The 26,685-nt window shown below is 35.0% G+C and overlaps 1 protein-coding gene across 12 annotated transcripts in view; it reads left to right on the top strand.

Moving 5' to 3' along the window:
- Window positions 1–26,685, top strand: part of HECTD1 (HECT domain containing E3 ubiquitin protein ligase 1) — a 63,084-nt gene that overhangs the window by 20,485 nt on the left and 15,914 nt on the right. For 2 of the 12 annotated variants that reach the window (XM_009319354.1, XM_009319345.1), the window contains exons 4-27: window positions 1,769–2,050; window positions 2,299–2,587; window positions 2,913–2,989; window positions 3,077–3,175; window positions 3,500–3,614; window positions 4,253–4,427; window positions 5,858–5,996; window positions 6,201–6,371; window positions 7,436–7,658; window positions 7,747–7,791; window positions 10,873–11,148; window positions 11,254–11,330; window positions 12,639–12,773; window positions 13,006–13,152; window positions 13,523–13,617; window positions 14,041–14,146; window positions 15,154–15,288; window positions 15,374–15,513; window positions 16,033–16,356; window positions 16,771–16,937; window positions 17,120–17,296; window positions 20,059–20,895; window positions 24,484–24,705; window positions 26,472–26,605. In XM_009319354.1, coding sequence (XP_009317629.1) covers window positions 1,769–2,050; window positions 2,299–2,587; window positions 2,913–2,989; window positions 3,077–3,175; window positions 3,500–3,614; window positions 4,253–4,427; window positions 5,858–5,996; window positions 6,201–6,371; window positions 7,436–7,658; window positions 7,747–7,791; window positions 10,873–11,148; window positions 11,254–11,330; window positions 12,639–12,773; window positions 13,006–13,152; window positions 13,523–13,617; window positions 14,041–14,146; window positions 15,154–15,288; window positions 15,374–15,513; window positions 16,033–16,356; window positions 16,771–16,937; window positions 17,120–17,296; window positions 20,059–20,895; window positions 24,484–24,705; window positions 26,472–26,605 — 4,587 coding nt within the window. The remainder of the gene's footprint in view (window positions 1–1,768; window positions 2,051–2,298; window positions 2,588–2,912; window positions 2,990–3,076; window positions 3,176–3,499; window positions 3,615–4,252; window positions 4,428–5,857; window positions 5,997–6,200; window positions 6,372–7,435; window positions 7,659–7,746; window positions 7,792–10,872; window positions 11,149–11,253; window positions 11,331–12,638; window positions 12,774–13,005; window positions 13,153–13,522; window positions 13,618–14,040; window positions 14,147–15,153; window positions 15,289–15,373; window positions 15,514–16,032; window positions 16,357–16,770; window positions 16,938–17,119; window positions 17,297–20,058; window positions 20,896–24,483; window positions 24,706–26,471; window positions 26,606–26,685) is intronic. The other 10 variants (XM_009319348.1, XM_009319346.1, XM_009319347.1 and 7 more) reach the window with 10 other exon arrangements.

The following is a 26,685-nucleotide window of genomic DNA, read 5'->3' as shown; positions in this document are numbered from 1 at the left end:
TGCAAGAGTACTGATAAATCAGAATGCTTGGCACGCAGGGACCATGCCAGTTTAACATGCTTTGCATTTATTCAGAGGAAACTTTGTTTTTTCAAGTGCTTGCAAACTTAATGGAGATTTAAGATTTTAACTTCATGAAGTCTGGCTAATACTCTGATTTTGTTCTGTGTGTTGATGAGTAACTGTATTTAAGCCCTTGGTATGTGATAGCTGACAATCATTTTGAAAATGGGCTGCGCTAGAAATCGATGACATTTTAGGGAGTAAGAACTGTAGTAATTTAGAGTTTGGTAAAGAATAGGTATTGTTGGTTTTTTGTTTTGTGGGTTTGTTTTTTGTGGTTTTTTTTTTTTTTAAACTATTTTACGATACCAGTCTGGTTTGCTACTGCACATCTACGAAGGTATACCAGAAGCAGGTCATCTTGATACGCCTATGCAAACCTCCTGATCTGAAAGATGGAGGCATTTTTAGTGTATAGATGAGAGAGATGTTAAAGGCAAAACCTCCCTTTCTTTTGAAACACCAAGATGAAAAGAAGTTGGATCCTTTCCTGGGCAGTTGGCCAGCAGTATTTTTGCCGGATTGTTAAGAGGATCATCAGTAAGCCTTGTTTCCACAGTGTCAGGTTTTTTTTTTCCTTTAGTGACAAACCTAAATTTGGGAGTTTGTATTTTATTGTCACAAAAATACTTGCTGCATATCCCTGGGTCAGGTACTCGGTGGGCAAGCTGGGTTATCTAAGAGTAAAATCTGTTTTTCCCAGTTTGTCCTATTTTTAGGCTTGGTCCAACTGAAAAATTTCTTTTACTTATGAGAAGTATGTAGACCTTTAAATACAAGTTTTAACTGTCAAACTTCACTGTCAGTTTAATACTTTGGGAGATCTCAGTGCCTCAGCTAATGGCTTCTTTGATAGCATTTCTTTTAATAGAAAGCACCAAATTAATATAACATATTGTAATATTAGCATAATATTAATTATAAATATCAAATTATAACATATTAGAATACATTATATTCTATAAATATAGAAGATAAAACTACAAAGAAATTTTTAAATTATCTTTGTCCTTTGAGGACAAAATTCAGTAAATGTGTGAAAGGCAGTAAAACCTCATAGTGCATTTTCTTGGTGTTTTGGTTTCTTTTGTGTTTGTTTTTTTTTTAAAGTTTTATTATTGGAAAGCTGCTTTAACAGTTTCTGACTTCAGAACAACTGGAAGGTTAAGCATGCCATATTTCAATACCAAGCTGTGGATTGATTTTTGTTTTTTTCCAAACTGTATTGTCAGAATGGACAATTGCTAGTGGGGATTATAAATAGTTGTGTTTCCTGTAAGACCAATATCTATAACTAAAAACTGTTTTTAAATTGTGCTTCCAATATCTATTAATTTGGCAATTTGATGATTAAACGTGTTTTTCTAGATTGGTTTGGGGTTTTGCTCATGTGAGGAGCATCATGTAAGAAGATGCTCAGAGTACAAAGAAAAATAGTTTCCTTGACTTCTGTATATCATCAGTAGCGAGAAAGGGGGGGAAAACGCTAACAACAGTACAGCCTTTCAGTGAGCAGTTCAAAGCACTGTTGGGTTCAGACTCCGAGTTTCTGGCTTAAAAAGCCTGTCTCCTCCATTCATTGACTTTGAAGGGAACCTGGGGAAATCAGCTTCTTCTGTGTCCTGTATTCTTGTGAACATCCCCTCAGCATTTTCTCATCTTAAGTGACAGATTTTTCATCTTTTCTCTTGCACTTCTTTCTTAGGTTTCAGATGGAGCTCTGAGATGCTTTGCTTCATTAGCTGACAGATTCACACGGCGTGGAGTTGACCCAGCTCCATTAGCTAAGCATGGATTAACTGAGGAGTTGTTATCTCGCATGGCAGCTGCTGGTGGGACAGCATTAGGACCGTCTTCAGCTTGCAAACCTGGACGGAGTAGCACTGGAGCACCATCTACAGCTGCGGATTCTAAATTAAGTAATCAGGTGTCAACTATTGTAAGCCTGTTGTCAACCCTGTGTAGAGGCTCTCCAGTAGTAACACATGTAAGAAATCCTTTTACGCTACAGCTTTTTGTTCTCATAGGGTTTTTCCCTTCATGTACCTTAGTATATGCAAGATTTGTGTTGCTATTTTATATATAGACTTACAGATTTTATTTTTTTATATATATATACACACACATACTCATAGGTTATTTAATAAAGAGGGGAAAAAGGGAAACATTTCATATGGAAATGAAACCCAGTTCTGATAGTATTTTCTAAAGCCCTGTATATTTTTTATTGTTCAGACTTTTAATTATTTCCAGGATCTCCTAAGATCTGAACTTCCAGATTCTATAGAAAGTGCGTTGCAGGGTGATGAGAGATGTGTACTGGATACCATGCGGTTAGTAGATCTTCTTTTGGTGCTACTGTTCGAAGGGAGAAAAGCCCTGCCAAAATCCAGTGCTGGATCTACAGGCAGAATCCCAGGATTGCGAAGACTGGATAGTTCTGGGGAACGTTCTCATCGGCAGCTGATAGATTGCATCCGCAGTAAGGATACTGATGCACTAATAGATGCTATTGACACAGGAGGTAAGCAAAAATACTCTGAAAGAGAATGAGATAAATAAAGTATCTTTTTATTTTTATAATCTGTGGTGTCATAACAAGTACTTAGGTAGTACCTTGAAATTCTTTGTACACAAGTTCACTTATTTTGTTAAATACACAACAGGTCTTGTTAGGAATAATTCCTATGCTAAATTTTTTAATTGCAATTAAGGGCATAAATGCTTCCCTAGTATTATTGAGGATGCTTACTTTTTTTTAAGACCTACCATTTATTTAAAGAACACTGATGAAGTTTAATTTGTAATTCTGGGAACTTTTAATTACTTTCTTTAATTGTATCTTTCAGCTTTTGAAGTAAATTTTATGGATGATGTAGGACAAACTCTTTTAAACTGGGCCTCAGCTTTTGGAACTCAGGAAATGGTAAATTAGTTTTATAGAATCTTAAAACTTAGGTTATTTATGTAAAGAAAGATAACAAAGCCTAGTTTCCTTTTTCTCTTTTAACAGGTAGAATTTCTCTGTGAAAGGGGTGCTGATGTTAACAGAGGTCAGAGGTCATCCTCATTACATTATGCAGCATGTTTTGGAAGACCTCAGGTAGCAAAGGTATGATTTAAACTGACACTGTTAGAAAGCCTTACATACTGACTTTCTGCCTTGTTCTGTATAAAATGTCTTTGACAATGTTTAACACGTGCACTGTCAAATATTTACATGTTCTTTACAGTGTATATCAAAACACAAATTTTTTGTTATGATAGGGCAGTAATATGAGTACAAGTAGTTTTATATTAGCTCTACAGATATGAAAAGCATGTAATGTTCTAACTTTGCTTATAAGCAAGACAAAAGCATAGGAAAGATGTGTGAAAAACGTTTGCTGCTTCGGAAGAAGGAATCTTAATGTTTTTTTCATATTTATATTCTCAGACTCTCTTACGACATGGTGCAAACCCTGATTTGAGAGATGAAGATGGGAAAACTCCTTTAGACAAAGCTCGCGAAAGGGGGCACAGTGAAGTAGTAGCTATTCTTCAGTCTCCAGGTGAGTGCAGTTTTTAATTCCATGCCCTTGCTAGTAGAAATGCTTATATATGTTAAGTAATTCAATTCTGGAATTTTACTCTATTAAGATTCATTTAAAAAAAGTGTTTTGTGACCAACCTTCCTTAACCTTCAAGGTACATATAAAAACCGTAATATTTTAGATGTTCTTAAGGGATGGGGATTACCGAAGAAACTGCTGACTGGGCACGAGCAGCACCGGTGGTCGGTCCTGCTCTTCAGCTGTGGAATGGGGCTAGACTGGGATTTTGCTGTGGGTTCAGAGGATGTCAGCCTTGGTAGCTTCTCTGGTATCCTTTCTTTCTACATGGGAACTGCACTTCACCTGTTCGTGAGGCTTTTGTAGCGCTGGAGCCACAGGTGGTTGTGTGTTCATATTTAGTTCACTTTAAGACTTTTGAGCTTCTCCTATGAGTGGGCTTTGGTGGTACTTGTTATCAAACAGGTTTTTTTGAAGAAGTCTTGCACATGTAAATTTTATATTTTTTAGGAATGCACATTCCTGTTCAGGTACTTAGATGTTAGTAAAGAAAACTCTCACATTTATTTGGAGGGGTTTTTTGTTTGGTTGGTTGTTTTTTGCCATGGAACGTTTTGGGGAAAAAAAATATTTTCTAGGGGACTGGATGTGTCCTGTTAACAAAGGAGATGAGAAGAAAAAGAAAGATGCAAACAAGGATGAGGAAGAATGTAATGAACCCAAAGGAGATCCAGAAATGGCACCCATATACTTGAAAAGATTATTGCCCGTGTTTGCACAAACATTTCAACAAACTATGTTGCCGTCAATAAGGTAATAGACAATTTCTCTGCATATTTTGAATTCTTTAATACACTCTGTTAAAAAAGCCAAGGTGGAATTTTTTTTCAGTAAAAATTATAACATCTAAAAGTTTAAGTAATGCAAGTGACACATAAAATACTAAATAAAAATTAGACTTGCAACACTTTTCAAACCACCGCTTCTATTCAAACAGAAATATTTTTAAGTAACATTTTTTCCATTCTGGGGAAGTGGTGTCTTGGAAAAAATATGGTTAGTTAGTCAGAAGTGAGAGAGAGAGAAGCATACCCTTGACTATAGTAGCATGATGAAAGAATACTATGTTCATGTAGTATACTGTGTATTTGGTTACAGCTGTTGTAGCCACTATAATGAAAGCACTAATTTAGGAGAGGAAAACTACTGAAGTGGTATTAAGATATATTCACTGGAAAATCGGAAGGACTGGAAAAAGCTGTTTTAGAAGGTTTTAGAAGGCTTCTTAATAGCTTAAATGTTAATCAACTGGAAAAGATGCATCTTACTGAGAGAATTAAAAGAATGTGATCTAATTTAATACTTAAAAAGGAATACTATGGGTAGCATAATGGTTGTGATAAATTGCGACTGACCATAACCTCTCAGCCTTTTACACTCAAATATAACATTTGCTTAATCTTTTATTTGTGTTCCCAGTGTTTATAGGTACTTTGAGGGGTGAAAATACAAGATAAAAAGGGACTAGTGGAGAGAGACTCTACATGAGGTGATGACAGGAAGCTTAAACTAGGTCATTTTAAATGAAGGAAATAAGAAGCTATGTTAACAATCTGTGCATGATTAACTGTTGTTGCAGGTTGTGGAAAGAAGTAGTTAGCTCTCTGTATTTTAAAGTTTTCTTTATGAATCAGGTAAATCATGTTTTTAAAAGTCAGTCAATAAAAATTCAGCTTTAACCATACAGAAGTGATTGGCTTCCAAATTAATTACAGTTCTTAATATGGAAAGCTGCATGATCTAATAGTAATTTTAGACTTTAAAACTCTAAGGATCTCATGAAAATATGGGAAATACGTGACAGAAATGGAAGACTGGATACCTGGGAGGAAGACTTAAGTGTGCAGAAGTGAATTTCCATTACTAAGAGTGAATAAAGACAGAATGTAAATAGGTTTACCTAGAGGAGGGTTGAGGAGAGAAAAATACGTTAGACTCATAGTGCTGTAGAATCAAAAAAGATGAGTAGGTGAATTATTCTTAGAGATAACCTAGGACTTATTAACAATAACCAATTTTGGTTCCAATAACCAGAACTGGAACTAATTTAAAAAAATTTTTTGTTTTGAAAGCATGCATAAAATGTAGTGCAAAAGCAGTTTTATCTTGAACCTTTCTGTTGCTTTGATTACTGCTTGCTTTATCTTTGTAAGAATCTTTTTTTTCTATCATCTTTTTTAAAGGAAAGCAAGTCTTGCCCTCATTAGAAAAATGATACATTTTTGTTCTGAGGCACTGCTGAAAGAGGTTTGTGATTCTGATGCTGGCCACAATCTGCCCACGATACTGGTTGAAATAACAGCTACTGTTCTTGATCAAGAGGTAGGAAGAAAGAAAATGTTGTCCTTTTATGAAACCAGTGCAAAAAAGGGGGGTTAGGCTCATTGATTCTACCTACTTATTAATAATTATCCCTGAAGTGTTTATAGCATCCATCTGTGACCACATGTGAAGTTCAGCATGTAAAGATGTTTTTAAGTAAAGACATCTCCTTTATTATTTCCTTTCCATCCCAATGTACTACAGGATGATGATGATGGCCATTTGCTAGCCTTGCAGATCATAAGGGATTTGGTGGATAAAGGTGGTGATCTTTTTCTAGACCAACTGGCTAGACTTGGTGTAATTAGTAAAGTGTCAACTTTGGCGGGGCCGTCATCTGATGATGAAAATGAAGAGGAGTCAAAACCTGAGAAAGTAAGTACAGAATTGATAGCTTTATTTGTTCCTGTAAAACGAACGCTTCTAGTACAATTTTCACTGTTATGAAAATGTCCAGGGGAAGGTAGTTAGATAGGTTACTAAATTAATGCTTATTGTACACCACTTGTTTTAATTGTTTTTGTTGTTCTTTTCTGTAACTGCATTTTCTGTTAGCACATTATTATCTGCTCCGTTTTCCTATTCATGCTTACTTGTAGTCAAGTTGATTGACACTTGTTTTTTGTCTGGTGTTTTGAAAATGACTGCTAAATGAAATGAGTCCTTTCTGAACAGAGTGCCTCTCTTTCAATGTACATGCATCAAATATTGCAGATGTTCTAAACATTGTTACGGAATTTATTAAAAATATAAAAAAGAAAATAATTTTCTACATAATGAAAACCTTATGTGGATATTGAAGTTATTTAGCAATTTCCAACAGTCGTATTACTGACCACTCAAATGAACTGAATGGATAACAGACCACTTCTGTTACCCATTCAGTTAAGATTTATAGTTAAGCCTTAAATGTATAGTTAAGCTTTTTTAGTGTGAGTTTTGGGTTGTTTGGAGTGGTTTGGTTTTGTGTATTTGGTGGGTTTATTTATTTAGTGTTAAGCTTTTTTAGTGTTTAGATATCAAAAGCTGTCTGGACATGGTCCTGGGCAACTGGCTCTAGGTGGCCCTGCCTGAGCAGGGGTTTGGACTGGATGGCCTCCAGAGGTCCCTTCCAATCTCAACCATTTTGTGATTCTTTTCTCACAGTACAAGTTTTGAACAGAGGTGGATGTCCCAGTCAGTAGGCTGTTGTTATTGTTGAGTAAATAAATCTGTATCTGAAAGGAAACTTCTTAAGTAACTTTCTCTATTAAAGAATACTTTTAAAGATACGTTTTACAGACAGAAGTATAGTTCCTATACTTTTGGTTTGAGTAATTCTTTTTCTCCTCAAGCCTTTTTAAAATGTCTGGGTCTTGTGTGTTGGTTTTTTGTTGGTTTGGGGGTTTTTTAATGGGTTGGTTTTTGGTTTTTTGTGTTTTAATACAATTTTCTTACAGGAGGATGAACCGCAGGAGGATGCTAAAGAACTGCAACAGGGTAAACCATATCACTGGAGAGACTGGTCAATCATTAGGGGAAGGGACTGCCTGTATATCTGGAGTGATGCTGCAGCCCTGGAGCTATCTAATGGTAGTAATGGATGGTTCAGATTTATCTTGGATGGAAAACTGGCCACAATGTATTCCAGTGGCAGCCCTGAAGGAGGATCCGATAGTTCAGGTAGTTTCTTTACAATTCAAGGCCAAGTTAAGTTTTGAGACTGTTATATTTGTTTATATAATTTGATTGGAGCTATTTTGTTTTGCAGGAATTGGCTTACTAAATAGTAAAGGATGTAAACAGGTGGAAGGTGGTTAGTTAATTGTGATGCTTTTTATCAGATAGCATGTGACCATAACTTTACTTCCTTGGTGAATTGTGTTAAGTAAACATCTTGCCAGTAAAAGTGTATTAACTTTCATTTTGTTTTGACTCTTCTCCATGCATACTTAATTTTTTCACCCCAGTCATTAAAAGCACTTTGTAGTGGCCATCCCAGGAAAAGCAGGTTGAAATGGCGATTTGTTGTTTGCTTCTAGCTAGCAGAATGAAATTGCATGTGTTTTGAAGACAAAGTAATGGAAAGTTTCTCATCGAGATTGGGAAACAGATTACAGTGTCTTAATTGTTTGTCGGAGAGAGGATAAGGGAACAGACCTTATGCACTGGCAATGCACAGGTGGTTTTAATTTTCTGTACAGAATACACAACTTGTTCTGGATGCAGAAACAACCCTCCTTTATTGTTTCATCTTTTGCAACAGTTCATGCATTTATGAATCAGCAGACATAAAATGCTTTGCAATATTATTATGTTTTCAACAAGCCATTGAGTGAAATATCAGAACATATTATGATTCAGGATAGAAATGAAGTGCTAATGACTTTATCCATCAATTTTGGGCATGAAGACAAAATGTGATATAGTGTGTTTCTGGATTATAACACAGCTGGAAACCACTGCTAGATTTTTTTTTTTTTTTTTTGGTCAGAAAATGTATCCTTGCATTCTTTTTAACAAGGCTAATACCTTAAAAGATAAACAATTTCTGTGTTGAGATACTTGTTTATCATATGATACAATTTTAAGAAGATCCATGAGGTTAATTTCTTAAATCCTCATAGCCCCTGGATGCCAGTTCTGCTTTCTTCCTTCCAAATGATGTGGACATGGGGATGAGACTTTACTATTTCTGTACAAGACGTAATGGGCACAGCTCAGATGAATTTGGAGTGAAGAGAACTTAAAACGGAAGAAGTCAGACTGAGAATTTAAGATGTGTCTCTTCAGATCAGTCTTTTAAAAAAGATTGAATAAATCCCAAGTTTTTGAACAAGATACCTAGCATGGATATTATGGATGGGGAGGAGCTAAACTGGGATTAAATGAGGCTTCTTGCAACTTTTTGTCAAATAGACATCTACTAAGTACTGACATTGCGGTGTAATTTGCCTGAACTTTAACCATTAGCTCTAAGCGTGTGCAGGACCCTCTTTTACTTAAGAGATAAGAAACTAGTGTTAAGTTTAACTAAAATTATTACAGTACAGTATAGACTCAGAATAGTATCTTTAAGTCCTGAACTATACTATATGTTCTGCTGTCCTAAATCATTACTGATTAATCTCATGATATACTTCTAGTAACTTCACGACTGGCAAGAATATAGAAGGTTGAGTAATGGAATTTGTTAGTGTGTATCGCATGATGAAAGTTGGGGTGGGAGGGGGAAATATATACTATGAATGTTTTTGGAAGGTCTGTACTCACCCCTCTCCACATTAGCTTAATACTTGTTTTGTTTGAATTTTTAGAAAAAATAAAAGTTCAATGCAAAAATTGAAATTTAATGGTAATTCTGAAGCTTTAAGTGAGTCTCAAAATTCTGTCTAAGGGAACGCAAAATTATTCCCAACCGCGTATAATCATTGCGCTTTCAGTGTGACATGCTATATAGTAAGTTTGTTAAAATGTAATTATGGAAATTTGGAAAGGTTTCATTAACAGAATTCTAATTTTGCATATGAAACTTCAGAATTCTTTTTACAAACCTTCTCTCTGGATGCTATGAATTTTAAGCAATAAAGAATGTTATGCCTCAAGAGCGCATATTTATTTTTGCATAGAGATTATTTATTTTTGTATTATACAACAATAAAAATGGCAAATTTTAAAAACCTAGAGCATAAGTCATTGCAGCAAAAGGAAAACAGCAATTTTACAAGTGCATGGACTACAAAAGTTGTATTTATCAAATCAGTATGGTGAAAGATGAGGATACTTGTTAACTTTGAAGTTGGGATGTAATCTTTACATTAATGAGATTATTGCATTTTTATTTTATATGGAATTTTTATTTTTTAAATTATGAACTCATCAAATTTTCTGGAATTATGCTAATTAACATTTCAAATGTAGTGTGCAGCCTTTTAATTACTACAATATCAAAATACAATTTAATTAAAATTGACATAGTTGTTTGGAATAATTTCAGGCTAGATTACTTACATATCCTAAAAGTAAGATATGGTCCTGTTTGTCATCTATTAAATATCTCCATATAAATATTAGCTTTTAATCAAGTCTCGTGTGGTGCCATTAGTTGGTTTTTTTTAATTTCATGTTTTTCTCAGGGATATAGAGGTCCTTTAGATTTTCGTAATAGGAACGTCTGCATTATAACTTAAATTAGCATAATGTCACTGTATTAAGTAACGTAATTGTGGCTTTCTTACTTTCTCTGACATGAATGTAGAAGTTCTACAAGGGAGAAGAATAAAAGTTTTAGTATAGCTTACAAAAAATTTTTTTGGTGGTGCCTTTGTGACACTTAATCGGAGCAAATAGCTATTATCTCAGCTCAAATTTGCTTTTAGCACATGTTGATTGTCAGACGCTGTAAAGTTTAGTGAGTTTTCTTCTGGTTTTTAAATGGCTTCAACATCTTTTCTCCACTTGCTTTAAGCTATGAAGTTGATTGCTGTTTTCCTGTTGGAGGATTCATTTAATTTCCTATTTCTAAAAACTCACTTTTGAGAATAGTTCACGCTGGCCATAATGAGATAAATTATTTTTGCAAGACTAAAAGTTAATCGTGGATTTCTTTGATCTTCCTATTATAATTGTAAGGATTAATTGATGCATCTGACAACAGCACCTTTCAGAAACAGTTGCAATATCCACTTTGATGCGATCGTGGAATAAATCACTGTTAAAGTACAGAAATACACTGGCAAGAAATTTAGACCACTTTAAGACCTTTAATTTCAAACTTAATTTTGCATTGAATGTACTCAGTTGTTTTGCTCTTGCAAAAAAAAAAAATAGTTTGAGATATATGATGGTGGCATCAGTTGTTGGAAGAAAAAAACAATGTTTGTTTCTTTTTAAATAGAAAGTAGGAGTGAGTTCCTTGAGAAGTTGCAAAGAGCTCGAAGCCAAGTAAAACCATCTACCACAAGCCAGCCAATTTTATCGGCACCAGGGCCAACTAAACTTACTGTAGGAAACTGGTCACTCACGTGTTTAAAAGAAGGAGAAATTGCTATTCACAATTCCGATGGTCAGCAAGCTACAATATTGAAAGAAGATCTGCCAGGCTTCGTGTTTGAATCTAACAGAGGAACAAAGCATTCGTTTACAGCTGAAACCTCTTTGGGTAAGTATGTAGGTATGTGTTATGTGCAGGTAGGATAAAGTGTATATGAGGTAGTTTTTCTGTTTGTTGCTTTTCATGCCTGTGAGAAATTGTGACTTTTCTAAAAATACATTGCAGGGTCGGAATTTGTGACTGGCTGGACAGGCAAAAGAGGAAGAAAGCTGAAATCTAAACTGGAGAAGACAAAGCAAAAGGTTAGTGAGCATCTGTGAATTTTATACTTAGAATTTAATTGAGTTAGTTTTATTTTATAACATGTTTATGGAGTTGTAGTTTCCTCTTGGAGGATTAAAATCTTCTCTGATTTCAACTAGACACAATTTTACGTTAAGCTTGAAGGGGAAAACTTCACTCAGAATAAAGCACTTCTGCAGGTGCTTTTATCCAATAGTCTTAATAAACTCTGTGCTCTTCTACAGGAAGACAAATTTTCTTTTAAAAATGTAAGGAAATCCAATCCTCCTGACCTATATTTGTATAATTCTCTAGGTTTTTCTTTTTCTTCAGCAAAAAGAAAAGATGTTAGGATCAATACTACAGTTGTATCAGAGGCATACGTTACTTTTATTCACTACATTCAGATACTAATTTTAGACTGGATATTTTTTAGACGGGGAAAAAAGAGGAACTAAGTACTAAGCTTTTTACAAAAACACAAAATAACAGTACGTTCTGTGGCCAGCTGATGCCAAGGGCTCAAGCTAATCTTCAGTCTTGACCTCTCTTGCAATTTCTGACAGTGCAGCTAATATGTTCTGTACCAAAAATCTGCAGCATGTAAGGACATTTATATCTGAGGAAATGTGACACTAAATTGAAAATTAAAATACTGTTTGAATGAGGGTAGTTGGAATGATAAAAGGAAGGCAGTGCTCTTTCATACCTGAGATTGCACTGTGCAGCTCTGAAGCTTGTGAAACGTGTTGTTGTAGGACACGTGATGATAATGGAAAGGAAAGATTTTTTGGGGGGGAAATTTCTTATAAGCAAAATGTTGTTTAATAACTTATTTTATCAAATCTGTGTCTTGTGTGATCCATACTTTGTAGAAAAAGTAATTCTTAGTATAAAGTCACATAAGGACTTTTTGTGTGAATTGGTTTAAGGAATGTGAATAGAGCATTCAGAAACTATATAAAACCCCCTTAATCTTACCTCTAAAAAGATTACCAGATCCGTGATACAGTTCTAAAGAAACAGATTTACAGATTGAGAGTCCTGTCTTTTCTCCTACCTGTGTGCTGTAATTTAATATATGATGGTAAGCTTAGTTTCTGCAAGTTTCAATAAGATTCTGTGTATTTCCATTTATTTCTCCTGTACTTGTTATCCTTTCACAACTTAGACATTTCATGATGTATGATAGGTTTCGGTTCTTCCCTATTTGTTTGTGTCTGTCATGGACTTCTTTAAATTGATGACCAAGTTTCTAGTATCTTGGAGAATAATACTAGTCTCATTACAGTAAGGTATGACTTCTGATTATCAAAATCCATTTGTAGGTACGCACTATGGCGAGAGATTTATATGATGATCATTTTAAAGCTGTTGAAAGCATGCCTCGAGGAGTAGTTGTAACACTGAGGAACATAGCAACACAGTTAGAGTCTGCATGGGAACTTCATACAAACAGACAGGTAAGTGTACCTCCTTTAATTTATAATGCTTGATGTCAGTGGAAGTCACATAATAATGTTCAGACTAGTCTGTCATGATGTAAAGGGAAGTCGCAATATGTCTTTCTGAAATGTGGGTGTTTTCAATGCATGTAATTCCTAGTTATGTACATTACTGGAACATTATTTTTCAAATGAAGCAAGTGGAAAAACTGTTACCTTGTTTCACCATAATTGCCTTTTTGTCTTCCAGTGTATTGAAGGAGAAAATACTTGGAGAGATTTAATGAAGACTGCTCTGGAGAACTTAATTGTACTATTGAAGGATGAGAATACTATTTCTCCGTATGAAATGTGCAGTAGTGGCTTAGTTCAATCGTTGCTTACAGTTTTAAATAATGTGAGTTTATAGAACATGTCTCTGAAGAAAAACTTTCTAAAAAAAAAAAAAAAAAGCATGTGCCTTAATTTAAAAAAATCTATTATAAATGTGGCTTTTTCCCATCTTGATGAAAATCAGGCAGACTTGCTCCAGTTAGTGGTTTACCCGTTTAATATATGCTATCACAATAGGTGACTTTAGTTCGAATAAGCCATTAAAAATCTTTAAGTCAACACTGGTCAGTTCTAATGCCTGATATCATTTAGCTTTTCACAAACAGATTTTAAATAGGGAATTCAGTGAGACTAAACAGGTACTTTTGCCAGTATAAAGAATGAATATATTGCTTGGTATTAGAAGTGACGTTTTGTTTTTGTTTTTCTCTTAGAATGTTGATTTAGATGTGAAACAAGACTGTAGTCAACTGGTAGAGAGAATAAACGTTTTCAAAACAGCGTTCAGTGAAAATGAAGACGACGAAAGGTAAAAACAAAATAAAACCGAAAAACCTTTGCATCTGTGAAGCAGCATGGTATGTTTAAAATAATTTAAAGACAAAGGAACTGTTCTTTCCATTTCAATTTGTCTTTCTCTGAAATAGAAAATGGGTCTTAAAAGACGGCATCTGCTATTGAAGTAGCAATTGAAAATTTTACTGAATTACTTCTATCTGTAAGAGTCAACTAGACTGAATGTATGTCTGTTGACAAATACAAAGGTGACTTTTGTTCATCACTGTGCAGATTAATATTTTTCTTACTCTGCTGTAACCATGTGACTAGAACAGATGATATCAGTAGAAATAGCATGCCGAGGTACTTGCTACAGCTGGGTACTATTCTCTGAGATACTGTAGAATTTTTTTTCTTTGTTGTGTGGTAACATAGTAACTGTTCACTTTCACAGTCGTCCAGCAGTTGCATTAATTCGGAAATTGATAGCAGTGTTAGAATCTATCGAACGTCTACCTCTCCACTTGTATGATACACCAGGATCTACGTATAATCTTCAGGTAAATGTACAGTGATAACAATATATCATAGTGAGTGATACACAACTGAATGTTGTATGTGAATTTCAGGAAAAGTTACGCACATTAAGTCTGTATGAAGCATATTCTTGTAAAGGTGGATAGAATTAGGTAAAGAACAACAAACTTTTTGGCATTTATTTCCTCTAACACTTAACCTAAATGTTTGGGTGTTCCTCTACTGTAACTTTTACACTGTGAAGTGAAAGTAAATTTTGATTGAAGAGAGAATGTGTTTGTTCTTTCTTTTGTCTTCAAGTATTGTTCTCTTTATATGGGAATATGCCCCCTAGTAAGTATCCTTACTACTTGAATGAGCATTTCGTTGAAGACAATTATAAGACACGTTTATTTGTGATGACTAGGGGTGGGCTATAATGGTTAAAAGGTTCCTTTCTAGGGCTGTGTGCTCATTTGGTAACACAAGGCACCTGCAGGATCAGCAGCTTCTTATAAAGGAAAGCTGCAATTTGGCTAAAAATATTACTTTGTTTTTGTCCAGTTTGTGTGGAGTCTTATTTTTTTCTGTTTGAAAGCACACTTCAGGATTTTGCAAGATGGCAGCGAAGTGTGAATATTTCTGTTTTGATGTTAAATTATTAGAAAATAGTTGCAGAAAGTTGAAAAAACACTGCTGCTATTGAATATTTTGAAAAAGCATTTTCAGTTTTTTTATTATTATAGTTGCTAGTCTACAGGATTTGGAAATAAAAGCTATGGAAGCACATGAAAAGTGAGAAAATATTAGCTTGAATGTGTAATTAACTGATACGTTGACTGTCATATTAAAGAATTGTTTGGTTAATTGAAAAAAATTGAGTACTAGGGAATTACTTTTTAAAGCATTAAATTAGAATATAGTTTGCTTAAGTTGCGCAACAAAAATACTTGATACGCCACTAAAACTGTTGTAGTGAAATACATTGCTTTTCTTAAATTTACAAAACCTAAACAGAAAAGCCTATATTAATATTTAGCTACTCTTCCAGATACTAACAAGGCGCTTGAGGTTTCGTTTGGAACGTGCCTCAGGGGAGACATCTTTAATAGATCGAACTGGTAGAATGCTGAAGATGGAGCCGTTGGCAACTGTTGAATCTCTAGAACAGTATCTCCTGAAAATGGTGAGCAACATACCACGCACAAAGTTCACGAGGAATAGTTGCATTCTGCATCTGTAACATTTGATTTCTTTTCATTCATATGTAGGTAGCAAAGCAATGGTACGACTTCGATAGGGCTTCATTTGTTTTTGTACGAAAGCTACGTGAAGGCCAAACATTTGTGTTCAGGCATCAACATGATTTTGATGAAAATGGAATTATTTACTGGATTGGGACAAATGCAAAGTGAGTTTCTTCAAAGCTAAATATTTTGAAGTCAGACACAATAAACTGTGATCCATGGGTAGGGTGGGGAGAGAGAATTCATAATGGAATGAAATTGGTTATTGGGGAGGCATCTGTGCTTTTACTGTTGATCAAGAGAATTAAATTTCATTTTGCTCTACTTAAATAATAGAAAAATACGAATCTCTGATGTGTTGAGAATTTGTTTGTATGTTTACCTAAGAAATGAAAGGGTGGGGAAGTTTGGGTCTTTGGTTTTGTTTGCCGTGGTTTTGTTTGGTTTTGTTTTGTGGGGGGGTTTTTTGGTGTGTGGTTGTTTGTTTGTTTTAAACCGCTGTAGTAAAGTGATGTTTGGAACATCTCTAAAGCTATCTAATTATCTGAAATTATATTAATCATTTTGATTTGTAATAAACTCAGCTGTAATACACAATTTACAGTAAATGTCAAATGTTACTGATACCTGTTTTTTTTAAATGTAAGTAATAATTGAACAGTACATTTCTCTTTTTAATATAGAACTGCATATGAGTGGGTAAATCCAGCAGCCTATGGGTTAGTAGTGGTTACATCCTCAGAAGGAAGAAATCTGCCCTATGGCCGTTTAGAAGACATCCTAAGCCGTGACAGTTCAGCTCTCAATTGTCATACTAATGATGACAAGAATGCTTGGTTTGCCATAGATCTTGGCCTTTGGGTTATACCATCAGCTTACACATTACGCCATGCTCGAGGTTATGGACGATCTGCTCTCAGAAACTGGGTTTTCCAGGTATCTAAGGATGGGCAGAACTGGACTACTTTGTATACTCATGTTGATGACTGTAGTCTCAACGAACCAGGGTATGTCAGTGTATTTTATCACTTTTTATAAAACTGAGCTCAGTTAAAAACGTACTTGGGTGTAGACTAATTTAATGTCTACTGTAGGTGTAATAACGTAACTATATAAAGAAATGATCCAGATCTAAATTATCTGGAAAGTAAGTGATTCATAAGTTCTCTGTATGGTATTTGTATGTGATGTATATGCCATCACATAATGGCATTTGTGCTTTTCCATCATTGTAAATTTTGCATTTGATATTTTATCCCTAATGTTAGTAGGTTTTATGTATCTTGTATTGGCAGTTTTCTGATTTTATCTGTACATGATCAGCATTATTGTTTTGTTTGCTTTCCTACTAAGGTTTTTTTTGGTTATGCGTTTTTTTTTTTTTATCCCTCACCCGTGCCCCCTTTCTAATAAATATAAAGGTCTACAGCAACATGGCCTTTAGATCCTCCAAAAGATGAGAAACAAGGTTGGAGACATGTTAGAATAAAACAGATGGGAAAGAATGCCAGTGGGCAAACACACTACCTCTCCCTGTCTGGATTTGAACTTTACGGCACTGTGAATGGAGTATGTGAAGATCAGCTGGGTAAGAAAAAGAATGTGTACATCCTATTTGTTCTCTTAAAATGCTAATGAACATACAATATAAAAATCAGTGTGAAAAAGCAGGTTAACTCTTGCAGTGAAACTTGCTTAGAAACTTAAGCTCAAAATTATTCCCCATTCAATACTTTTAAGTCTTTTAATTTCAATTTACATTTCTTGTAGGAAAAGCTGCTAAAGAAGCTGAAGCAAATCTGCGAAGGCAGCGACGTCTGGTCCGTTCTCAAGTGTTGAAATATATGGTTCCAGGAGCTCGTGTAATCAGAGGAATCGATTGGAAATGGAGAGATCAGGATGGAAGCCCACAGGGTGAAGGCACTGTTACAGGAGAATTGCATAACGGTGAGCACGAATTGCCTGAATTTGTAAATGTCTGTAGCATGATTAGTTCATGTGGAATGGGTAGCATTAAAGTATTTCCTTTGTAGCATCTTTAAGAAGTTGATAAAATTTTAAATATTTGGGGAAAAGGAACTCAAATACTACAACTGTTGTGGTCCATTTGTGAAATTCCATTCTAATGCATGAAAAAAAATTCTTGCTGTAAATGAAACTTTTGTAGAGCTTTGCTTAATTAAAATAACAAGTTGTTATTTAGACATCTGTTACAAAGAAGAAAAAGTGTATGAAGGTGATTGATGCAAACTGATTGATTAAGCTTTGGGCCTGCAAAATCTATAATTACCTTCTTCATTTCTTCTAGCTTAGCATTTGCAATATTTTTCTTGACTTTTGTTGTATCCTGTACCTTTCCTACCTTGCTAGCTTCATTGGGATCAAGTTGTTATTTTTTTAATTAAAAGCATGAAAAGTCATTAACTTACGGAGCAAAATAGAAACCTGCAACAGCCAGGGAAGTCAGTGCTCAGGAAGCTAAGATATTGAAGAGGCTCCAGAAGAGGTGGTGATCTTGTCAGCTGAAATGCTTTCCGCCTTTTTCCCCCTCTCCCCCTATTTTGGAGTATATAAGACTTGCCTTGTTTTTGAAGCCACTCTGAGGCTCATTCTTAGCCAGATTTTTAACACTTCTTCTAGTTTGTTGAATTGTCAGCTCATGGAGAAAAGTCCAAAATATGATGTCTTAAAATGTTTTGAAACTTTGAATCTTATTTAAGCCATTTAGTATAGCTCATAGGGAATTCTTCCGTCATCTGTATATTGTTCTTATCAGATGCAACAGTATCCATAGCTACATTCTCACTTTGAGGACTTTAGGTATTATTGGTGAGTAGTATTCTACTAAATCAGTGTGTTTGTTCCTATGTTCCAGTAAAACTTTCCCATTTAAGCATAGGTGAAATTGAGGTTCATCTATCAAATGGTGATGCCAAACAATGTGAAACATGTATCAGCAGACTCTTATTCCTGCCACAGTTGTGTTTCAAATAGAAATTTGAAAATAGTATCCCATTGACTTTTTTGTCATTATTCACAAGCTTAGACAAATCTTGAATTGTTCTAGGGCTGTAATGATGGAGCAGTAAGACTCCAAGTATATAATATGTATTTAAAAATTGTGCAGATTTAAAACTGTTTGTAATTAATATTTTAGGAAAAGAAACTGTACAAAACAAGAACAGTTATTTAGTTATGCTTTTACAAAATACCCTGTTCAGATACTCATAAAGGGGAAAAATGATACTGTTTAACTACAGTATGGAACTTTTTATTTGATAAGAAAGGCAAACAAACTGTAGAAAGGAAAAAATCAGACTTGCTTCACAACTTTACCCTTCAAAGGTTTAGTGATATGAAGCTACTCAGATACAGCTCATGGAGGTGGAATAAAATCATACAAGAATAATGTGTTCTAAACCTGATCATGTGGGGATGAGATGTCTACTTATCGTATCTGAAAACTTTATCCATTTTTAAATACTCTTCCTCCAGAGTGATATTTCTAAATAGAAAATTGCCTGTGATCTTCTGTTTTGGTCTAGAAGTGATGACTTTTGGATAGTTATAAGGTAAAAGTGCACCTGACAGTACTAAAAAGAATATTTTACTTCAAATTAGCTCTCTTCTGTTTTATTAAAGAAAATTATGTGAGTACATCTGGACCCAACATCTTGTTTTGAATTTCTGTCTGAGGTTACAGAAGATGACTGAGCTTTAGAGATTTTATTTTTGAAGAAAATATGTATCAATTAAAATAGTGACACCAAGTTTTGTTACAGTTAACATAGAATAAGAAATACTAGAAGGAATTTTTTTAGGTGACTCTGGGATTGTGGTACATGCTCAGACAAGCAAAAATAAATTGTTTTGCCCCTATTTCTGTCCTAGTTAGCTAAATTTTGCACGTTACCCTCATTATTGCAGATTTATTACGTTTAACTGTTTAAAAAATACTGGTACTCTAAATAATCATTTAATAAAGGAATTGAAGCGTACAATTCACAACAACTCTTTTCAGTGTTGTTTTGGTCCCGGTATAAAGTGTCATTCTATGAAGCGTATTCTTCTTGCAACCCTGAAATCTTATTTGAAGTAGTCCTTACCTGACTGCCATAAGACTTTTCCAATGAATAAGAAATGTTACAGTCTGTGTACATTATTGAACTAAAAAGCTGAGTATCAGTAAATTAATTCTTTCACTTTATAGGGCAAGAATAAGAAATCCCAAACTAATCAATTTCATAAAATGTCTTCTGTCAGGTAAAAATGCTTATCCACAAATGTCCAGTAAAGAAAAACATTCTAGAATGTCCTTGCAAGAATTATAATTTCTTGACAGATATTAATAAAGTTATGATGATACATTTTAGTATACATTTCTGTTATTAGAGAATCTAATAATAAAATTTTGAGAGATCCTAGTAGTTCAGGTTCCTTCCTGAAGGAAACTTTACTTTTGGCTGGATTCTGGGACCCTAAAGATAGAGGCTGATCGTGCTTACTGCCTCGATGTTAACAACATTTTGAAATACTGAATCATTTAGGTTTAAACACTTCCTTTTTAATTGGCATTAAGGGTTCTTTAGTGATTTTATTAACTCAGACATGCAGCCCTTGTGAGAAGCTGATCCCACGTTGTGGAGCTACTGTCTGACACGCTCCTGTCTGCTTTCTGCTGGATCTCACAAACTCCTGTCCCTTTCCAGGCTGGATTGATGTCACCTGGGATGCTGGTGGCTCTAACTCTTACCGTATGGGCGCAGAAGGAAAGTTTGACCTCAAGCTTGCACCAGGGTACGACCCTGATTCAGCGGCATCACCCAAACCTGTTTCATCCACTGTTTCAGGCACAACGCAGTCATGGAGCAGCTTGGTGAAAAACAACTGTCCAGACAAGACGACTGCTGCTGCAGGCTCCTCAAGTAGAAAAGGAAGCAGCAGTTCTGTGTGTAGCGTGGCCAGTAGCAGCGACATCAGCTTGGGTTCGACCAAAATGGAGCGGAGATCAGAAAGTGTAATGGAGCAAAATATAGTTTCAGGCACTGACGTCCATGAACCAATTGTTGTTCTGTCTTCCGCTGATAGTGTGCCTCAGGCTGAAGTAGGGTCATCTTCCAGTGCAAGCACCAGCACCTTAACAGCGGACATGGGAAACGAAAACGCAGAGAGAAAGTTAGGTCCTGATAACTCAATACGTACTCCTGGGGAGTCCAGTGCTATATCCATGGGAATTGTTAGTGTAAGCTCTCCTGACGTGAGTTCAGTCTCCGAACTGACTAATAAAGAAGCAGCTTCCCAACGACCTCTAAGCTCTTCAGCAAGTAACAGACTCTCAGTCAGTTCTTTGTTGGCTGCTGGGGCACCCATGAGCTCCAGTGCAAGCGTTCCTAACTTATCATCTCGAGAAACTTCCAGCCTGGAGTCTTTTGTACGAAGAGTGGCAAACATAGCACGTACCAATGCCACAAACAACATGAATTTAAGCCGAAGTAGCAGTGATAACAATACTAATACTTTGGGAAGAAATGTCATGAGTACCGCAAGTAAGTAAGCTATGTTTATTTTTAGTTGAAGCTTTTGTTGTTTCTTTGGCCTAATAGAGAAATGAACTTAGGGCAGCCTTGACCTTGCGTGTACCTGTAGAACTCACAAAGAGCTCACAGAGGTCATGTCTGCCGGAAAGTGTTACATTGCCCTGTGATGTCTATTTGTGGTACCCATCAAATAGAAAATAATTAGAATTTTATGTCTATTACATGCTTAAGAAAAGAGAGAGTATGGTTTAGATCAAGAGGCTGGAAGACTAGCAACAGTAGCTAATGTGGGATACTCTTCCTTTCTGATCTGTGTAGATTTTGCATACTCACCTTGTATCTGCCTATTTCTGTTACTTTTCCATTTTCCTCAGGAAAGGCTCATTGTGAAGTCTCTGAGCTTAGGAACTAAGAACGTGGTAGAGAGAAAAAAAAGTAAACTGCAGTATGATGAAATTTTAGTAGATTCCTGCATTCTATCAGGCTAAATAACTGAATGTACTCTAATACTGTGTGTGTTTTCTAAAGGTAGTATGGTCATTAAGGCTTAGATTTGGCAAATTGTTCAGGCATAGTAAGTGTAAAGAAGTTTGTAGTTAACAATGACTTAAATGGGATTATGTACATGCTTTAACATTTGCATGTTCTCAGATTATATGTAGGATCAAGGTATTAGCAGGTAAGTTGTAAAACTGCTTGTTGTGAGCGAGTTTACTGTTCTGAATTTTCAGCAGGCTCCCATCGAGAGTTGTTACTCAACCAGCCTTGTTCATAGAATAGAATTGTTTAGGTTGGAAAAGACCTTTAAGATCATCAAGTCCGACCGTTAACCTAGCACGGCCAAGCCCACCATGAAACCATGTCCCTAAGCACCACATCTATATGTCTTTTAAATACTCCAGGGATGGTGACTCCACCACTTCCCTGGGCAGCCTGTTGCAAGGTTTGACAACTCCTTCGGTGAAGAAATTTTTCCTCACATCCAATCTAAACCTCCCCTGGCGCAACTTGAGGCCATTTCCTCTTGTCCTATCGCCAGTTACTTGGGAGAAGAGACTTGACACCCACCTCGGTACAGCCTCCTTTCAGGTGGTTGTAGAGAGCAATAAGGTCTCCCCTGAGCCTCCTCTTCTCCAGCCTGAACAACCCCAGTTCTCTGTTAGGTATTTGCTCAGTGATGGTGATAGTATTTTAACCAGAGAGCTGCATTTCATGAGGTAGGCAAGTTAGAGAAAGTAAGATTACCTAAACCGGAGGAAGCACTCAGTTTCTTGTTAAGCTTTCATGCTTTTCTAGGACTTCTGTGCTTCCTTATTCAAAAATGTGGTGTTTGCTTTTAGCATTTCTAAATTTTTTTAGCAGTGAGTGTTTTCTTTTTTGTTGGGGAGATTTTTTTATGTATTCTTACATTCATATTGTGATACCAGGGTGGGGGTAATGCAGCCTGCGTTAAAAATGTAAATAAGATGCTCAAGGGAAGATTTCCAGTAATTGATCCCCTTTTAGGCAGATAGTGCCTCTGGTTCTGAAGTAGTTTTGTGCTGGGGAGAGAGAGAAAAAACATAGTAAGATACTTCAACAGCATGTTTAACAGTTTTCATGAATGTTTGATATCATACAGTGCTAAAGTTGGAAATAAGAATGTGGCAAATTAAAAATTTGATTTAATATTAAAATATATTCATACGTTAAAGTTATCCCTCATGTAGGAATTATTTTGTTTTATACACTTTGTACAAATAGAAACTGTAAATGGGAACTTGTGCCCCAAGAAGAGATCAGAGACTAAATTTGAGCAATCTCACCAAAGTTATTGTAAAAAGCTTGGAATTTTTTTTTTTTAATTTGGCCTGACCAGGTTTAAAAAAACACTTAAAAAATCCAACCCCCCCCGAAGTCAAATCTGAAATCATGATTAGTGATATGTCTCTCTGGATTTGCTGTAAGTGGTTGCATTTAAAAACAGCAATATTTGTCAGGAGGTAAGTGGTGTCTAGGGTAGCCAGTTTCAATTTGTTCTTGAATTTAGAGCAAATGAAATGCTGACACTTAATGGCTTAATGGCTTTTTCTGTTTATTATAACAGCAAAGAGTGTACTGTTATTAATTAGAAGTGGGTGGAAGATATGAATACTGAACAACTTGTTTTCAAGTTCTTAAGCAACAAAAGAAAAACCCTTTGGATTGGAAAATTTCCATGCTTGCACAGAGATGAGCATAGGCTTATTAACAACCCTAAACTTAAATTTTACTCTCTCCCTCCCCACACATAAAAATAATTTCAAGCACTATAACTGCTTGGGTCACCTTTGCTGATTTTTTTTTTGTTTTTGTTTGCATTTTCTTATTTTTATTTACAAACTCTTACTTATGTTCCTAAGGAAAAAAAAAAGAAAGGAGTATCTGACGAAGAACAAAAATAGAAAGTGTAACATTTATTTTTCTCAGAAAGCTATCAAATGCACTTAGGGGAAGAATCTTTGTTGTATCCTATCCTTCTTCAAGGGTATTAACCTTTGCAAACCTCGATAATAGTCTGAAATTCAGAATTTAGATTAATTTTTTTTTTTAAGAAAGCAGTGCCTCACTTTACATAAACTGTAATAATGAAAATGTTTACTTTAAAACTGCAAAACTTGCATTTGATAAATTTTAGGAAAGGTAGATAGAAAAACATAAGGTTTAAATTTAAGTGTAGGTGACCGCTCAAATTTGCACATACAAACATGTGATTAACCCCCTGTGTTTGAAGAAAAGCATGTGAGAAAATGTTTTGAAGAGTGGGATGTAAATGTGTAGTTGCACATAGGTATAACTTACACTCAGTTATGTACACTACCCGAAATTCTTTCTGTTGAGTTTACAGTGAATTCAGACTTGTTTCAGGTGTTAACTAAAATGTATTTACTGTGTTTTATTTGAATGTGCAGTAAGGTAATTTCTTAGCTGTTGCTTGCTTATTCTGGTAATTATTTATATAAATCATCCAACATAAGTAAGGTATTCAGTCACATGTTTTGCAGTACTGCCAACTCAGGCTTGTTGCCCATCATGAACATATGTGCTAATAGTTATGTGAAAGATAAGAAGTCAGAGCTGCTTTAAGAACTTCAGAAAATTGAACAAAAATCACAAGTTTCACATTTGTCTTATGGTCTGTTCTCAATTCATTTATATATAGTAAACTGTTTTCCCTGTATAATTTTAATTATATTGCTGTTCAGAGGTTAAATTACATTTTAGGCTTGAAGGCAGACACAGTATTGGAATAACAGATTTCAGAAATACTTTTCATATGTTGAAAATGAAATGAAGTGATTTCAGATTTACAGTGGGGTTTGGGGATTTATTTAATAAAATTTGTTTTAAATGTATACAAGGGAATATGCTCAGAAGTGAGCATCTGCGTTGTTGGGTGCACTTTTGCACTGGGAAACCCTTCCCGTTTAGTCTGTTATTCTTTATTGTAAAATAACACATTACATCTGATAAGTTTTCAACCCCAAATATATTTTTCAACACAAGGCTCATGCATGTAAATTGTACTCTTCAAGTCATCAAATCATTTATTTTATCTTACCATATCTTTATCTATAGCTTCTCCTCTTATGGGTGCCCAAAGTTTTCCTAATCTGACTACAACTGGTACCACATCAACAGTGACCATGTCTACATCCAGTGTTACTAGCAGCAGCAATGTAGCTACAGCAACTACAGTTTTATCTGTTGGTCAGTCGCTTAGTAATACTCTAACTACTAGCCTAACATCAACATCTAGTGAGAGCGATACAGGTCAGGAGGCAGAATATTCTTTATATGGTAAGTTTCATTTTTAAATGAACATAAGCAGACTTCCCATTAATGATTTTTCCTTTTCTCCCGTTGTTATGATTTTCTCATGTAGCAGTTTATTTACTGAAAAGTATTTGAAAGTTGAGCTGTTCATATGTTACTAGTTCTGTAAGGCAGTAAGTAAAATAATGTTAACATAGTAGTATTTCCTTATGTTTTCAGGTCTTTATTTTCAGTAGTTTCTATCCCACATTATTATTTTTTTATGGTATAGTTTATTTAGGCACTTAATCTTTTCCTTAATCAAATGAGTTTAGTATCTAATGTAGTTTGCATATGAATCTCTAATTAAAGTCAAAATGTTATTTCTCATTGTGTTGTATGGGCATGCTACATGCTCAGTGTGAGGTACCTTGTATCACTCAGTGATTGAAAAGCATCCGCCGTTAGGCACATTATACACTTACAATAGTATATGAGGTTCCAGGTATCTCAATACCATAAGAGTAATTGCAAAAAAATTGGAAAGATCGCAGAAATGAAAATGACACGGAGAACGGAATTCTATGATTTGAGGAACAAAATCCAGAGTTATGTGGGCGCTATACACTAGAAACAGACACTAGGACAGAAGTTATTTGCAGGATAGGAATACTGTGAAAGATGATTGTAGTTAACTAGGTTGATAATATCTAGGAATTAAGTTAATGAAATGAAGTCAATAAGAACCTGGGCTAGATATGGGAAAATACTTCCTAATGTAAAGTTTACTGGATTGTGAGATGTTCTTGAAAGAAAAGATACTTGATTTCTTTAAAATTTGATTGGATTGTGTTCTATTTTGCCTCTCCTATAGCCTATTGAAATTGCTTGGAAAATATCCGGTAATTTCAATGGATATTGGAATTGAGCTGCTTGGAGGCAGTCAATTAAGATATCTGCATATGCCATCTCCTTTTATTCTTTTAATTTTTAAGTCTCATTTGATATTTTGTTTGGGTGACAAGTCTTAAAATAGATCATAAAGAACTGGGCAAATAGAGTTACCTTAAAGTTTTTGTTGGGGCGTTGACAACAATTCAAAGGGTGTTTGGGTGGTATACATAGTTTTTATGTGTATAGAAAAATGTGAAAGTTCAAAGATTCATCCCAGTCCACCTTGGATTGCTATGAACTGCTTTTCTGGTTCTGGGGGGTTGGTTTTTAAGTCTTAGTACTAGATGGGTGAAATTGAACTTTATATCTGTCTTCAGCTTCTTGCTACAGAAATTAATTAGCAATTGAATCTTTAAAAATATCACTCTCAAATGTTTATTTTAAATGTCCTTTACATTGTAATTTGATGTCTAAGCCACACATTCTCAGTGGAAATTACATTACTAACCTGTTTTTAAAATTAATTAAACATAGAATCAGGCAGTATATATTTGTGTACCCTTTTTTTTTGACCTTTTGTAATTTAAAATAAGTGTAATTATAAAATGTTTGATATAAGCAAATGAGAAAGAGATCACTCTTGCTGATCACTCTTAATTATACAAATGTTAAGTGCTTCTTTTGTTAGTTATGCTAGTGACTAGACCCCTGGACTTTTTGTCAGGTGTATGCTTTTATTACAGCTTTTAATCTTATTATGCCATAAGCAATGTTTTCGTTCTCTCTTTTTCTTGTTTAAGTGAGATTTGTTTTTTCACTCTTCCCAATGCTCCTGTTCTTTAATTTTCAAAATTTTGCTTTAAAAGTTATTCTTGTCTTTTGTTCTGTATGTAAATATATTTATATATGTATTATAGATTTTCTTGATAGCTGCCGAGCTAGTACTCTGTTGGCAGAGTTAGATGATGATGAGGATCTACCTGAACCAGATGAAGAAGATGATGAAAATGAAGATGATAACCAAGAAGATCAAGAATATGAGGAAGTTATGGTACAGTATAGTTAGCATAGATGTTATCTTAATTGACTAACAGATGCATTAAAAATCCACAGGTTTGGGTGGGGGGGAGG

Source organism: Pygoscelis adeliae, unplaced genomic scaffold (genome assembly GCF_000699105.1).
Source record: "Pygoscelis adeliae isolate BGI_AS28 unplaced genomic scaffold, ASM69910v1 Scaffold71, whole genome shotgun sequence".
NCBI classification, from domain to species: Eukaryota; Metazoa; Chordata; class Aves; order Sphenisciformes; family Spheniscidae; genus Pygoscelis; species Pygoscelis adeliae.
This window is presented reverse-complemented; position numbering and strand designations above follow the sequence as displayed.